The sequence below is a fragment of the Montipora foliosa genome, chromosome 14 (assembly GCF_036669935.1).
Source record: "Montipora foliosa isolate CH-2021 chromosome 14, ASM3666993v2, whole genome shotgun sequence".
Lineage (NCBI taxonomy): Eukaryota > Metazoa > Cnidaria > Anthozoa > Scleractinia > Acroporidae > Montipora > Montipora foliosa.
In genome coordinates, this window is record NC_090882.1 from 11249782 (window position 1) to 11266348 (window position 16567).

The 16567-nt window shown below is 40.5% G+C and overlaps 1 protein-coding gene across 1 annotated transcript in view; it reads right to left on the bottom strand.

The window, feature by feature from the left end:
- LOC137984430 (dynein axonemal heavy chain 6-like) overlaps positions 1-16567 on the bottom strand; it is an 88580-nt gene that overhangs the window by 9801 nt on the left and 62212 nt on the right. Inside the window, 11 exon segments of the mRNA XM_068831606.1 lie at positions 1291-1488; positions 1824-2048; positions 4345-4447; positions 5365-5575; positions 5987-6202; positions 7513-7767; positions 8996-9300; positions 11544-11925; positions 13895-14261; positions 14453-14902; positions 16274-16429. Coding sequence (XP_068687707.1) covers positions 1291-1488; positions 1824-2048; positions 4345-4447; positions 5365-5575; positions 5987-6202; positions 7513-7767; positions 8996-9300; positions 11544-11925; positions 13895-14261; positions 14453-14902; positions 16274-16429 — 2868 coding nt within the window.

The following is a 16567-nucleotide window of genomic DNA, read 5'->3' on the forward strand; positions in this document are numbered from 1 at the left end:
TTATCGTCCAATGGTTATGACTACCATCCTATGTTTAAGAAAATTCAAAAGTAACCAATTGTATTTTGGCCACATAAAATGAGTTTACGCTCTCTGGCTTTTTCCATCTGCCTGAAATTTCCTTCAGTACTGTATAAACGTGAACTCAATTTTCAATCGGTTATCGTAGTGAAGAGTTGCATCCTAAACTGGTTTGGAGCTCGAGTATGGCTGCATTTGTGAAAACAATACAAAACCTCTTGGTTGGATAAAGCTCTCTCTCTCTCTCTGTTTCGCTGTCATAAAAACAGATGCTTTTGAGAATGCATAATTTTGAAGACCAGGCTGACATATTTCAGTAAACCAGTAAAAAACAACGATATGTCCAGAAATGCACTTCATTAGATGCATGACAATTTTGAAAAGCGTCACGAACTGTCCCACCCCAAGTTCAACACACTATTCGGAAAGAGTAGGCACGGAGTTCCGGGTGTTGTGTTCTGACCTTTCCAGCACGTGGTCGGCTTGGCAGGATTAGCTCGAAGGGCTTCTGTGTGAATGAGACCACAATTGTGTATAATAGATGCTACTTAGCCAAGTGCTGGAGCCTCACTCAAATATAGGGTCTTTTTGCAAGGCTTTCCTGTTGCCGCAATAACTTGTTACGTCACAAACATGAATGCATCTTGTTAAGGAATAATTAATGTTTCCCATGGCACCATAAAATTGCTGTTCCATGATAAAGTGTTGTAGTGTCACTCCTTCTAAAAACAAGGTGTCTTGAAAGTATTGAAACTGGTTTGAGCCACCTTAATTTAACCCTAACACTTACTTTATTGCTGGAAGGGGTAGCAAATGCTTAGACTTAGAGGGAGAGTTCGTGTTGGATATCAAATTAGGCGTGCATCTAATAGAGCGACTTTCGTATGACCTTGAAAAACTGTTCGAAATTTGTTTCACGAACCAATGTTTGGCAAGATTAAAACAACTTTTCTCCTCATTCCAGCCAAGGTTAACTCCTAATATGAGCAGTAAACAGTTCGATAGCCCAATCACATTAATGCATTTCAAATGACGTCAAAGCGAAACGCCGATCGCTTTTCACAAAGGTCCATGGAAAGATGACGCTGTTTGCATCCGCGTTCGCCAAGCCAATGAAAATTCGCGCTGCTTTGTTTTTGTACGATCAATCAATTACATGCTTTGCATATTTATTTACACTCTATTTTGACGTTTCAAGATCATATGAAAGTCGCTCTAACGCTCATTTCCGGACATAACTGGATAACTGGTAATACAAGGAAGACATACATAGTCCTTGGTGTAGCCATAGCTCTCTTGAAGCGCTTCTGGCGAATAAAATTTTTCGAGGATAGCCTGCAGACATCGTTGATCCCAGCTGTCAGTGACTCGGCCTCCATATGCAATATCACCTGTCAGGTATTTAATTGCTTTCCATGGCACTTCACGATGTTCAGTGAGTAGCATATTCAGCATAAGTATAGAGACCTGCAGTGTGTGAAAAAATAGGCAAGCAAAGCGTGCATAGGTCAACAGTTTTTGAATTTTTTACCTTCAAAGCGTTCAGGTAACACGAATTAATCCATGAATTATGACTGATAAAAGGTGGACAATAAAAAAAAAAATTGTTAGGAAAAAAAAAAGAAATGCACTCAAGTTGTGCATGCTGGAAAGGTTCTAAATAAGCCTTACGTACAAAGAAATCATCAGTAAAAAAGGATGCATGGCGTACAAGGAAACGAGAGTAATGGTTAGGGTTAAAACGCTAGACTCGCGGACAAATAGCTGCCTTAGCCAAGATCGAGAAATATCTAAAATCATACCTCTAAATCGGAAGCAGTAAACTCATACGGTATATTCCAACCTAAGGCACCAAATTTCTTTCTTTCATGAACCACGGCATTGAAAAAGCACAAGCCAAACACAAGTTTCTTCCAGGCTGGACCAGGCCCCGTGTCCTCCCATACAGATTCCGTCACCACACCACCCAGTCCCCCAAGGCAGCGTAAAAGATTTGCCTTAATGCCTGGAGGGGGTTCAACAGTCATCTGAAACAAGGAGTAAATGAACTCCGTTTTCAAAAGTAGTATGGTTGAACGTTTGTGCGAAAACGCATTACGACTTTTAACTGTCTTGGTAATCCCTGGGTCAACTTGACTTCCCTGCCCCTCGTCAGTTGAGATTCCTATATTTTGTTATGGTTAAAGGAGCTATGTCACGCAAAATGATGTTATTTTATGACATCGAAAATGCCCAAAAAGTACAATAGAACATTGCAATAACCACTTAAGACGGTTGAACAACATAAAAGAAATACAGTAAAAGGAAAGAGAGAAGCATGGATGGGAAACAGAAACGGATTGCATTTAGGTAATCTCGAAAAAAATCGGCCCGACGTTTTTCAAGTTTATGGCAAATCGCCTGGATTTGCTCAGAATATCTTGCTTGTTATGAAACGATAATTTCATCAGTAAAGGAATTCCACATTACCATTTACGAGTTTTAAACTTGTGATTAACAAACATTTCCCGTAAACCCCCTAAAATAACGTGACATAGTCCCCTTAAAGTAAAGTAAAAAAGTAAAGTGGTGCATTTATATAGCGCCCTTTCACCAACGTCTCAAAGGCGCTTTACAATGATCAATTTACCCCCAGCGGACTGGAAGCATATACAGGCGCAAATTGCAGCCGCTTCTAAGCAGTCCATGCATGCTGGTACTCATTTTACCGACCTCGGAAGGATGGAAAGCTGAGTGACCTTTAGCGGGAAAGAAGGTCGCCAAATATTCCAGTCTGGACAGAACCGGGAATGGAACCCGGGACCTTAGGGTTGGAAGGCAGAGATCTTACCACTGCGCCAACCCCTCCGCTCTTATAATAGGCTATATCATCAATATACTCAGCCAAGAAATCAACTGGCTTCTCTAAAACGCTTAATTACCCTGCAAGCTGGCTCTTCCGTTTAAATGGCACGCTATCGAAATATAGGGGCTTGGTTACTAGTTTAGGTTTCTAGTAACCAAGTCCCTACATTTCGATCGCGCGCCATTTTCATCGGAAGAGCCTGCTTGCAGGCTAACGTTTACTCAGTAGACGAAATGACTAGAACGCGATTTGAAAATGCCCATCATGTAAATGCATATTACCTCAAAGATCTGCTTTATTGGTATAGAAAACCCTCCCCGTGGGACAAGACAAGGCAAGATCCCTTATTCAAACACGATTAATATTAAAGCAACTGCATGCTTGTAGGGTCGTGTGCTAACTATAGAGAAAATACAGTATAGGAAATTAAAAAATAAACTGAAAACTATGCTGAAGACGTATTTACTTTTAGATAAACATATATGCAGATATACACATAGGGCGATATAGATAAAATTCATAATCTGTCATATTTTTAGGAACTGACTGAACTGACAAACTGTTAAATCAACAACAAAATGGCAGTGATATACAAAGGTACGAGTTTCTCATGTCACAACAATATTTAAGCCCATTATATTCGTCAATAAGGTATGAAAGTAAAACTACGGTGACCTGATTACGATCATGATTGGATCTTTATGAAAGTCCGACGTTTAAAGGGATATTTCCTATTTACAAACATTGACGTCACATTTCTTTTGGTTTTCAAATTTGCCAACCACGGAACAAAAGAAGTCATTGTTTCAACAGCAAATTAGGTTCTGGTTGGCATACATTGCTTTGTATTCTAAAGCTTTTTACAAATATTGTTGATTAATTGTCTCTGAAAAATGCCTGGTTACCCCCAATTTTCTTTTTAGATTTCAATAGCAATTGTTAAGAGCTGCTTTTCCCGTTTATTCATAAACCGAGAAAAATAACTTTGAATTAGTAGGCACCGTCCTTAACGAGTTACGACTCCTTTTAAGCTCATCGTAGGTCAATAAACTATGACTGACTGACGTCAACAAACTCGAATATTTCGCTCCTTCAGTCACTCCCTTCTAAATCCTCCGCTAATCAACACCGTGACCTATGGCCATCGTACTTTTTCCTATGCTGCCTCGAGACTCTGGAACTTACTACCTGAAAACATCATATGCGAACTCAGGCAGAGCTTTCAAATCGTCCTTAAAACACATCTGATTAAGAAAACCTATAACTCCTCATGTTCATTTTTTTATATATTTTATTCTTTTGCGCTTTTGTTATAGCGGTTTTTATCTTAACTTCCAAATGTTTGTTAGTGCATTGAGATTTTTCAAATGCGCAAATAGAAACGTCTTTATTATTATTATTATTATTATTATTATTATTATTATTATTATTATTAATGTCATTACTATCGTTGATGTCACTATTATCAATGAGCTTACCTTAAGTCCTGCTTGCAGAATGGATACCGGAAATGATGGGTCTGGTTTTGAACTCAGCCACATGCGGAAGTTAGGATCGACGACTGTTTCTGGGTGAGATATTCTAACGAAAACAATGAAATACACCAAAGTCTTAAAAAAAGAAACAATAGAGAAATATAAAGTGGATAAAAAATGGAAGGAAAAATCAAGTTATAAGACAGCTTGCAAACTTCAGTCTCTTTCATAAAATACCGTCCCACTAAAGTGTGGTGCTACGAGTGTCGGGAAAAAAGCAACCACGATATCAACTAGAAAGATAAGTAAATCGACCGATGAAAAGAGAAGCTGATATGGCAGATGACATTCCAGACAGATGATTCTCTCTCATTGCACTTAAAAAAAGACCAGAGGAAGAGGACAGAAGGGTAAAATGAACAAGAACGCCACTTTATGATGCCAATGATTCCATGCACTCTGACGCTGGTATCCATGGAAGCTGCAGTTGCCACCTTTTTACTCCTGCATTAACTCTCAGAGCATGCGCAGTAAACTATAATATGGATCTTTATTGTCACACAGGGGAAGACTAAAACTTCTGCTTATCCAGTCTCTTGAGATCAGGCTTTGCAGGAGGAGAAATGAGCTCTTGAACGCTGCCACTACTGTGGCGTTACTTACAATGACAATATTCCTTGACAACCAAAAGAAAGTGAGAAATAAATTCTAACAGGATGAGCCAGCAGTAGTGAATTTTCTTTAGCCATTTTTGCGAAAACAACATGTCCACATTGAAAAATATTCTTACCAGCCTGACAAATTTCAATTCCTGTAGCGACAAAAAATACCCCTGGTGGACGGATTTGGTTCTCGGTTACGCAACTATATTATAAGACTATTTTTGTATCTACTGATACGAAGACGTTTTTTATTCTATAGAATGATGAGAATACAGCGTGATACTCCTCTCTCTTTTAATTGAGCCTCAGTTGATCTGAAGGCGGATAGCGTCCATTGGACGAAACACACTCTTTTCTTTACCTTCTAACAATCATCTGTAGACGGGGCATAAATGACTCGGCGTGATGACAATTCTGTAGGAACACCCATTTTCCCTTTTGATGGTATGCTTTGGTGATGGCTTCCTCAGTCCTGGGCCCCTGTCCCCTCCCCAGTGAAATGATGTCCAAGTGTAACGCTGTGCCTCGAATTTGTCTGGCAAAACGTATAAGCTGGGATGTAGGATCCGAGCCTGCAAAAGAATGATCTAGAATTAGGGACATTTCGTGATCTTAAATTGATATAAATCCAGGACATTTAGAGCAATAAGAAAATAAGTGGTCTTCTAAAATTAGGGAAAGTAAGGATAACAATTCAGTTTGCTGAGTTAACTTCAATTACTGGTCAGTAATTCGGACTCCCGACCGCAGGGCCTTGCTCAGGCACTGTATTGTGTTCCCTTAGGCAAGGAACGTTGCTCCACTTTTGGGGGGAGTAGAAATCTGCGATGGCATCCCGTCCAGGGAGGACAGAGTAGCAGTACTTCAGCCGTTTGAGCCTCAGCTGCTGGTGTGCGAATTTACCTTATCTTTAATTAATGAAAAAAATCTAATTGTAACTTGGGATAAATTCGCACGACTAATTGTTTTCACACTAAACTTACCAGGAGACAAGATGAAGATCAGCGGTTTTCTGTTACTGGATTCTTGAAAAATTTCCTGCAGATCGAATCCCACACTCGTGACAAACATAGACCCCAACTGTTCTTTGACAAACAACCTGACAGACTCCACCAAGCATTCAGGCCGGAGAATCTTTATGATAATTAAATGCTGAAAACCAGTGAGAGCGGACACGTCCCAGTGAATTTGGTCTTTACCTATAAAAAAATGTAAGGACTCTTCAGTGTTCAGTAAGGCTTGGTCTGTCTCCGTATTTATCTTTTTATCGGATCACGGGTCTACCTTATGTCTGAGTTGATTATCGGTAGCCCTCAGCGAAAGAACTGATTTTAACACTGATTTTCCACGGAGTCCAAAGTGCTAAAAAATTGGCGGGCCATCTTGCGCGACCACTGAACCGGACTCAAGCTTTAGCAAGACAGATCATGGCTAAGGGATAGGTACGCAATTTTTCCGACTCAAATAATAAACAACAGCACCTCACTCAACCAAACATAGCAATAGTGTCTATAGGACGTTTTCAACAAACCCCTAGAGACATCAAGAACAAACAGAGAAATGTACGACTTCTGGCCAGTTTTCGGCCACCAACATGGCGGCGATGACGTAACGTGAAAACCTCATATTCCTTTTTGGTGCTGGAATCCCCCCAACCAGAAAGATAGACTGGGTTTTATTAAAGCGTTCCTATGATTTAAAAAAAACACACCCCTTTTCCCCCCTCAGATTTTGAAAGTGTGTTTGCTTAAAGTGCCCCTAACCCCAAAATGTTTTTTTCGCTAAAATGAATCTTAGTACCTGTTCGAAACACACTGCGGCAATTTTTTCCTTTTTCTAACAAATTCTGCCATTTTATAGGCTTCGAAAGTTGCGAAAATCCAAGCATCTTTTGTTCACGACCGAGTCAGTAGGGGAGTGGGTCTATTCCTGATGTGACGTCACAATCTACTTTGCATGCATGTTTACAAAGAGTTAATGCAATGTAAATCAGTTTGTGACGTCACATCAGGAATAGACCCACTCCCCTTCTGACTCGGTCGTGAACAAAAGATGTTTAGATTTTTGCAACTTTCGAAGCCTATAAAATGGCAGAATTTGTTAGAAAAAGGAAAAAATTGCCGCAATGCGTTTCGAACAGGTGCAAAGATTCATTTTAGCGAAAAAAACATTTTGGGGTTAGGGGCACTTTAACAACTGACTTGCAAAACTTTGAGCTTTGATTTTTATCCAGAGTCTGTTTACTTTGAGTGTAAGTTTGGATTCAAGGTCCACCATTCTGACCGATTGGACCCTAGGGAAGTGACGTTGTTTTGCGTAATTTCTGCTCCGGTACCTGCAGAAGCTGCCAAGATTTCTTTTGGAACATGAATTTCTTCGATTATTGTTTCTAACTTTACATCTCGCCCAACCAGCGTGCTGGTCTTGACATCCAACAACTTTTTCTATGCCTTCTTCCAAGTGTAGAATATTTTGGTGCGAATGTAAGTAGAAGCTACATTCTTCATACCTTCGACAACTGCAGGTGAATCATCAGTGTCCATGTTACCTTCTTTAAGAAATTGAAAGGGATTCTCACTCAAGGAGAACTTGCTCCAAAAGGCGACATTCACAGCTATGTCACTACACATCCCAGAGAAAGAAGTAACTGAAGATGAAAGCTGGAGGCATTCTTTCCACGTGGATTCACTGATCCATTTGACCGGTGACTTGTTCATCTTGGACAAATACTGACCCATGCTTCCTGTAGCTATAGTGCGAGATACTGCAATAAAAGAAACAGGGGAATTAAGGGAACCAACCGGATTTGGCGTTAGCATTTGCAACAAGGTGCAAGTGAAATTCATGCTGGAAAATAACTTCAGAGCAACCAAATTATGAACAAAGAAAGGCTTCGGCGTTTTTAGTATGAACAAAGATCCAAGCATTATAAAGGTGAGCATATCATTGGTTAAATCGCTGTGATGAAGAAGCTGAAAGTTGCGAGTAAAGAGATTTTATATGGATACTTATAAACTAATTGGGATAGTACGCGCACTGTCATTGAGAGTATGAAAACACGGCTATGGCATCACACGAATTTTGATTGGTTATGTGTTGTCAGACGCGCGTTTTGATTGGCTGGTAGGAAATACGAGCGTGTATCAAGAAAATCTGTTTCAATCAATAAGTAAAAAAAAAAAACAGCACCTTCCTTCATTCCTTAAAGAGTGTTTTGGGTTGGGGTAGGCTTTTTGTTTTGTTGTTGTTCCATTCCTTTTGCGCAGTAAGGTAGTACAGTGATACCGCATGGCTCTTAAGGCTAGTTTACAACATAGTTAATGCGTGGAGATGGTTACGAAACTCGACAAGTCTTTTTGTTTCATGTTTTTGTCTGTATATTTGGCCTTGACGGTGCACAAAACACTCCTTTTTCGAGAATATAACCAATCAAATCTTTCGATTAAAATATGCCCAACTAATTTGCCAACCCCTGCGAAGCGAAAACAAAAGATTGTGCCCTGTCACAGTCAACTCAACATCGATTGCGACATCATTGTTCTCGCTTTTGAAGGTTTTAAGCTCTCATAACCAGTCCCTTGATTAACTATGTTTACACGTACGACGCCAGCATAAGCATAAGCAGCATACGCAGTCGCATTAACTTGCTGTTAGTGTCTTTTGTTCCAACGAAAGGTACCATGCAATTATCAAACACTACTGCGTCTGCGTGTTACTCGTGCTTATGCTTAAGTCGTTTGTGTAAACCAGCCCTAATACGGTATGTAAAGAAAGAGTGAACTATGACTCTACATACTGTACGATATAAGTTGAAAATAAAATGTACAGCTTCTCTGCGGTTTGAACAGAGAATCCCGCAAACTACAAAAAATTGCCAACCCGCAAGAAAAAACTCCCGCAAAATTTTCGCGCTACACGGTAGTTGAAGCATCGTTTGACCAGGGCACAGAGTACAATCGAGACAGTATACTCTTGATAACACTGATTCGCACCTGCTATAGAACTGGGCTGCACTCCGCTGTCCAAGTCCTCTTCGTTCTCAAGCCTGTCACTTATAGCAGCAACCGCTGATCCACGAACGAACCAGTTCCATTCTTCCTCCTTGATAGTCGCTTCAAATGACTTGGCCACTGAGTGGCGCATAATTCCCGCGCATAGCATGAATGAGAAGGTCAGCTTGTGTCGTGCAAATAGCGCGTAAGATACAACACGGTAAACACTTTCAGTCAAGAGCATCACTAAAGCTTCGAGATACTCAGGAAATGAGGCGATGTCTTTCAGCCTTGGCGCAGATGGCCTAAGAGAAATTGAAATTGAAATTCATCCAACTGATTCGTTAAAAGCAGATGACGGCGTTTGCACTAGACTATCGTTCAAACGTCATTCAACTGCATCACGGGAATGCAGGCAACTGTATTTCAATGATGCTCTCAGTGTGACTGCGCGAGGCAGTTATGAGCTATGCTGTCAGTCGAAATTTGACTCTGTGGCTGCGTGATGCAGCTCGAGTCAAATACCCACATTTCACCCTTGCTCACCATAGAGTCTCCAGTAAGCTCAGTGGTTAGAGCATCCGTACTAGATCACGGAGGGTCGTGGGTTCGAATCCCATCTGAAGCTCGGATTTTTCCGGGTTCCCAGTGGGTTCATTTGTAACACCTTGTATTTGATATATGCAACAGAATCTGTTGTGGAAAAAAGAACAACTTTACTTTATCGCAAAAGAGGTGGTTGTTAGTCAACGTGGTGGTGATTACATTGTAGGACAAACGATTTTACGGTTACTATTTAAATTTTATTTTAAACAGGAAGACGCAGTATGAAAGGCGCGGTGGCACATGGGAATGATTTATCAATGAACCGTGGACGAAAACAGAGCTCTGCGATAATTTGTTCAATAAAAAAGCCCCAAGGGAAACGTGTCTATAACGTGTTATAAGATGTTATCTGTCGTTCTTTTTCTTTAATTCTCTGTCCCTTTTTCTCGTTCCGGAAATATCTCTCTTTGTCGCTGTATGTTGATAGCCATCTTGGATACTCGGTTGCGCTTGAATGAATTCGAAAAAACAGAGAGCGTGAAGCGACCCCTCTCATAGTGTTTCTTCGTCTTTAAAGTGCCCCTGTGACCAAAAAATCAATTTTTCTTTTTCTTTGGATTTCAAAACTATGGTAGCTAAACACTGAGCGACTAAAGTTTTAAGAGCTGGTTTCAAAAAGACACCTGTTTATTTCAACTGGAATTTCCCTATTTAACAGTCCGCCATTACCAACTTTAAGTTCTTAAGAGAGCTGGATCGAGGAGAAAATGACGTCAAAGGCTCACTAGTTTAAGAATGCAATGCGTGTGTATGCCGGAGAATTAATATGCGGCACGGGACTTTTGGGCTTTTAGACTGCTAAACTCGCGTTGTGCATATATAATAAGCTACATTCATACGCTTAAATTTTAAGCAAGTGAGTCAGTCACTTTTCCCTGGATCCAACCCTCTGAGGTTCAATCGGTCAGTTTTGAACGTAAGTAATGGAGGACCGTGAAATCCAAAACTTACACTCAAAGTAAACGGCCTCTGGATAAAAATCAAAGCCCAGAATTTTGCCAGTCAGGTGTTAAGCAAACGCACTTTCAGAATCTGAAGCAAAAAAGGAAGTGTTTTTTTTTTACCGCAGGGGCACTTTAATACTTGATGCAAAAACCCGCAACGCAAAATATGATCGTGGGTTTTCACCAAAGAAGCAAGCATGAGAGCAAGTAACATACCCAAGTGAATTAAGTTGTCTTTAATTCGTGTGTTTTGTCCTGACAAAAGGTACCAACTATCAATACGCTACTGAATTTGCGTTTGTTGCTTGTGTTTATGCTTGCTTCGTAGGTGAAAACCAGACTTGAGGTTATGGGAAGGACTCTCGCCACTTCAAGCGGTCTTTACACGGAGCATGACACCGGCGTGTCTGCTAAAAAAAGTTAGGTAATAGAGACCTTGAGATACCGGTAACGGGTAGCGCCATGTTTTTTTCATTTTGTGATGACGTCATCGATCCCAACCGTTTTTCCAGGGTAGACACCAGTTTACCGGTAGGAGAATTACGAGTAGCTACACAGAAGACATGATGGAGAGACAAGTAAGTCTTTATGACGTTTTAAGTACAAATGTGAATCGTATGACTCCTTGGCAATGCTATTGCAAGTCTGTTGAGGTATTTTTGCCATATTTAAATTTTGTTGTAAAGAAAGTGCTTCAAAATGGACTGATGTGCCGCCATCTTTGTAAACAATCGTTACCAATCCCCGCGCGTTAACTTTACGGGTATGTTATTATCAAAATGGCTACGCGCATGAACATTTTACGTGTACGGGAACATTACCCGTAACCGTATACCGGTATACGAGTATCTCAAGTTCTTTAACGCTCCAGATGTAACGTTTGCATAAGTTCTCTATTCCATTAAATAATGACCAATTAATATATAGGCTAATAACAATTAGGGCGTCAACTTCTCATAACAGGTTAAATGCCTCTGCCTTAACTGAATATATCATACTTGCGCTTGTAACTGGGTCGACTAACAACTGACGCGGCTGCTTTGTTCTTGCGTACTGGTCGTAGCGTTCCCGCGCTGCCTGGTGCAATAGGTGACTCACTCCTTTGATTCTGCGCAGGTTCTTGCGCTGATTCAATACATTTCTCAAAGAGGTCTGTGAACCACGGCAATGAAAACTGGTACATCACATCAATGTACACTAAATCAGTAAGAACGAAGTACAACACCGCTCCACGCGTGGCCACAGGAAGGTACCCCTCTCGACTCGAGTTGATCTTCTCTTCAGTTTCTTCCGATTGGTGGACACGAGAATGTATCACATTCGCCATTTTCTTGCTTTCATCCAGTGTAGAGATGAGATCTTGATCATCAAGGATGTTACCTGATGAAGGAACAAATTCATGCAGACAAGCAATTTACGACTTTATTTTGGGCACTTCTTAATTCACATGAAAATTAAAACCTCAATTGAATTGAACTTGGGAATTACATATAGTCATGAGAGGATTAGGGAACAGAGCACATCCAACAGACACGTGTCTCTTCCAATGATAACTTTTTCAATCTAGATTTAGTCAGTGGTCATGATGCGCTGCTAGTAGGGAGCTTAAGCGCGTGCATTTTTGAGACGCGGACGGCAACCGGAAGAGAACATTTCGCTAGCCAGGGCAGTGGTGTCTCCCAGATTTTTGTACTAATCGTCTCTAATGGAGAAAGAAACTTGGCAATGAAATGTGGTTGTGGGAAGACAAGTTTAAAAGGAAAACAGCTCACTTCCGGTTGCCTTCCGCGTGTCAAAAACGCGCGTGCTTAAGCTCCCTGTTTTACGGAAGGCACTTGATGCTTAATAAATGATTAAGAATAAAACGATATTTATATAGTGCCTATGCGTGTAGGCTCTAGGCGCTTAACAGTAAATCATGATAACTAGCAAGTATTAAACTATCAATAACTATGACAGGCAAACAAGCAATTACTAAGGAAGTATTAGATTAAAATTAGTAGATTAAAAAAGGCTAACTAGGAACTACTCAAAATTAAAAAAAGTGAGAGTAAAAGGTAAAATATTAAATTAAATAGCACTAAACAAAAGAAAAGCTACTATGAAGTCTAAGATGGAATACCGATTTTAAAAGATAGGTTTTAAGTTTTGATTTAAAAGAAGAAGAAGTGGTACACGATCGCAAGTCTACAAGTAATTTGTTCCATAGTACTGGAGCAGCAACAACTAGGGATCAGGCCCCGTATGTCATAACTTTACAATTGACATGGCTTAATAGAGGACCGGATGATGACTGTAAGATTCTCGTGGGGATGTGGCGGGAAATCAATTCCGTAATATAACTTGGCGATTGGTCATGGAAGGCTTTGAAGGTCACCAGCAGTATATTAAACTTTATACTTTCAGAGTACGGTAGCCAATGGTAGCTAATGAGAAGTGGCGTTACATGACCATACTTGCAAGAAATTGTTATAAGTTGTTATTAGAGCGGTTTTCAATTGAGTGTCGAAAGTAATTAGCGAATTATTTTGGTTTTGCATTACTTCACTCAATGATTGGTTCAAAGTTCCCGGGCCACTTTTTCAACCAATCAGAAATGAAACCAAAATAACCGTGGCTCGCGCGCGCACATTTTCCCGTGCTTTGGGTCGGCTACGTGTAATTACTTCGAGAATTGATTGGTTTACTGAATTGTCTCCGTCCTTTTTGTTTGGCCAGAGTAATTGCTTTGGTTTTGGTTTTACGACAATCGATTGAAACTCGCTCTATCGTCGGTCAATTGTAATTGATCATTGGCTGCGCAACCATGGGCGCGAGACCAAAATAACTTTCACAGCATGGCGCGAAGCATAAAACAGATTGAAAAAAATCTATCATGGGGCATGGGTTCTCTCCCCTCATCCTCTCTTGACATAATCGAAGAAGCAATAGACCTTTCCTTTATGAACCATTTTCGCAGTGTAAGAGTGTAAGTGAATACGCCATTTCCGAGTTCATGTCTGCCTCCTCTTCAAAGCGAGTCTAAGTGCGAAGTTTTTGTGATGGTAATTAGTTCTACTTTACATATGTATGAAAACTAATTATCATAAGAAAAACTTCACACTTAAACTCGCTTTGAAGAGGAGGCAGACATGAACCCGGATATGGCCTATTGGACAAGTTGTCTTGTTTCTAGCACTGTTTCCCTCCCCACCCTACTGTCAACTGAATCAAGGCAATAAAGCTGGATGGCATGCCTTCTAGGAGTTGAGATTCATAATAATACACTGCCGATGTCTTTTATCCGTTCTTGTTCTTGCCGTCTGTTAAGTCCCCGCATTTGAAGTGATGATAAATAAAGCGTTCTTACCTCTTGAAGAATGAAGCAACGATAATGATCGATCTTCCAATTCTCTCAACTTGTAACGATCGTTGACTAGACCTTGTAACAATTCCCTTCGACTTTCCTCCAGTTTTGGTCTTTCTTTCTGAACGACGCGTGACAGCAACTGGTCTTGCAGTCCGTCTACCGTTACAGTGAAGTTGATGACCGTAACCTTAATACATACTTCTGGCAAGAAGTGCGGGTTGGCCAAGGGCGTGGTCATGTATAGCCGGAAGTTACTGTTGTACTCGATCTCGGTTTCTCCGATCAATATAACGGAGTGGTTGCCCCGTTGTATGGTGTTTTTACTTAGAATGGGATTGAGTGATGGGTCTAGGCTTTCACCCACATCCTGCAAAGTACAAGAACAGACAATGATACCCACGACTTGTAAGGTGAACTCTAGCGAGGAAAATAGGTTTTGACGATACAATCGAAGTATAAACGATTTGAAAATCGATGGCGTATCCTTATTGCGGAATAGAGCTAAAACAATTTGCCACTTGCGTCTCAAAAGTAAAACCTGGACACAAAGGTGCATACCTCAACTAGCACAGGTTGCCCGAGTGGTATTGCACTCTCCAGCGTCCTAATGTAACTGGGATCGGAAGCTTTGACAATCTTGAGCCCGTTAACCTTTTCGGTCTGTGTTATCCAGTGGGAGGCTTGCTCCTGCGGGTCAATTAACAGTGGCCAGCGGCGGCAATGTTTTATAAGGACAGCATTTTCAATCGAATGTTTATCGTGTGGCAATTCTTTGTTTACCCACTTCTGTATCTCGACTGGCTCAGAAAGAAACTCCGTCAGTTCAAAGTTGTCAGAAACAGGAATGTTTTCTTTTCTACAAAGTTCAAGCCAGTGAGCAAGAAGCCTGTTTCTATAAGGTGACGTAAAGGCCCCAAGGTACGCCACTGCTGCTGATGAAACAAGCGTACCGCCAACCAATCCTTCGCTTTGTGTTTCTTGGATATGAATTGCTTTTTTCCACCGAACCTGCGAAAGAATAGTTAATGAAAAGGAACGCCTCAGTTGTAAATGTCAATACATAACCTAAACGGAAAAGCATCGCTACGAGAAATCACGATTTTGATTTCATTTTTTTCTTTTATAAGAATCACTTTAAATGGCCATTGCAGCAAACTGGTCATATCACCAATGAAAGGTAAACTTGAAGCCAGGGCTTTATAAAATCGAGAAATTACAAGGTCAGGTTCTACTTGGTCAGATTGCAAATTTTCAGAGAAATACGACTTTGGCCATGTCCACACGCATCTGCATTTTTTTTTTTTTCGAATACGGTCGGTCTCCAGTGGAAATGTTTAATACGCTGCGAATTCTTAAACGTGTGGACGGTTGTATCCGCAAATTTTCGAATACACTGACGTCACACTCTTGGATCCTGTCTTTCCCGGGTGAGATAAATCAACAAGGGGCATCGCCCTTGGACCTTGAAAGACTCACGTGCAACACCTTAACGAAGCAGAGAAAAGGGTGCCAACATAAGATTTTGCGCATGCTCAACAAGCAATATCTTTGTGCAAAGCACTGGGCACTAGAGTGTATCCAATAAGTGTGGACAGTGAAAACGATTCAAAAACGATTGGAATTTAATCCGAAATAAAAAACGTTCGCGGATACAAAAAACTCGGGATACGTGTGGACGGGGCCTTATGGTTAAGATGTTATGATCGCCTGAAGAATTCCATACTCATGTTAACAAGCGCCAGAGAAGATTTTGCCCACCAGTGAAATTTTCCATAATAAAGCGTCGCAAAAACAGGTGAGATTAAAAAGTTACGCAACGTAGAAACAAGCGAGAATAAGAAAGGAGGGAAATTTTCGGACTTTCAAATCTCAAGGAAAAAAACACTTCGGCGGATTAAAAACTAAAAAAAAAAGGAACAAGCAAAAACAAAAAGCAAAACAAAGCATTGAAGCATCACTGCTTACAAATGTCTTTCACCGATAACAACATGGGAGAGAACTAAAATCGGCATATTTTGAGCCACTTCTGATTTCGAGCAAAAATGACTAAATCGTCATGATTGTGGATGTGGGAAAAGGTCACGTGACGCATTGTTGCAAATGGTCTATTGAAGTCCAAAATTACATTTTAGCCAGTATCAAAAAATACCACAACACTCTTTGTTTGTCCCTCCATAATTTTGCATAAGCATTGTTTCCAGTTTCTCTTGGGACCAATGTAAGTCCAAAGAGAAAACGGAAACTTCTGATTTCTAATTAAGATGCTCTTCCAGACAGCTGCAGATCAAGGATATCCAAAAGTCAGAAAGTCAATATTAAGACTAAAGACCAAGGAGAAGTTATTTACTTAATGTGTGACAGTTGCAAGCGTTCCGTTACCTGCTCTTCTGCCAAAGACGCAGTCAGCAACGAAGCCCTCTGCAGTCGTATGATAGTCAATTCCTTCTTCTGTCGGAGCTCCTCAAGCTGAGCCACGCTATTGTCGTATTGTTGCTGTAAAAGCTCAAGTTGCTCTTGGATTTTTGACAAACTAATCTGCAGCAAAAAGAGTGAGGGGTTTTAATCTTTCTTCACCAAAGTGATATTTAGAGCGGTTTTCAATTGAGTGTCGAAAGTAATTAGCGAATTGCTTTGGTTTATGATTACTTCGCTCAGTGATTGGTTCAAAGTTCT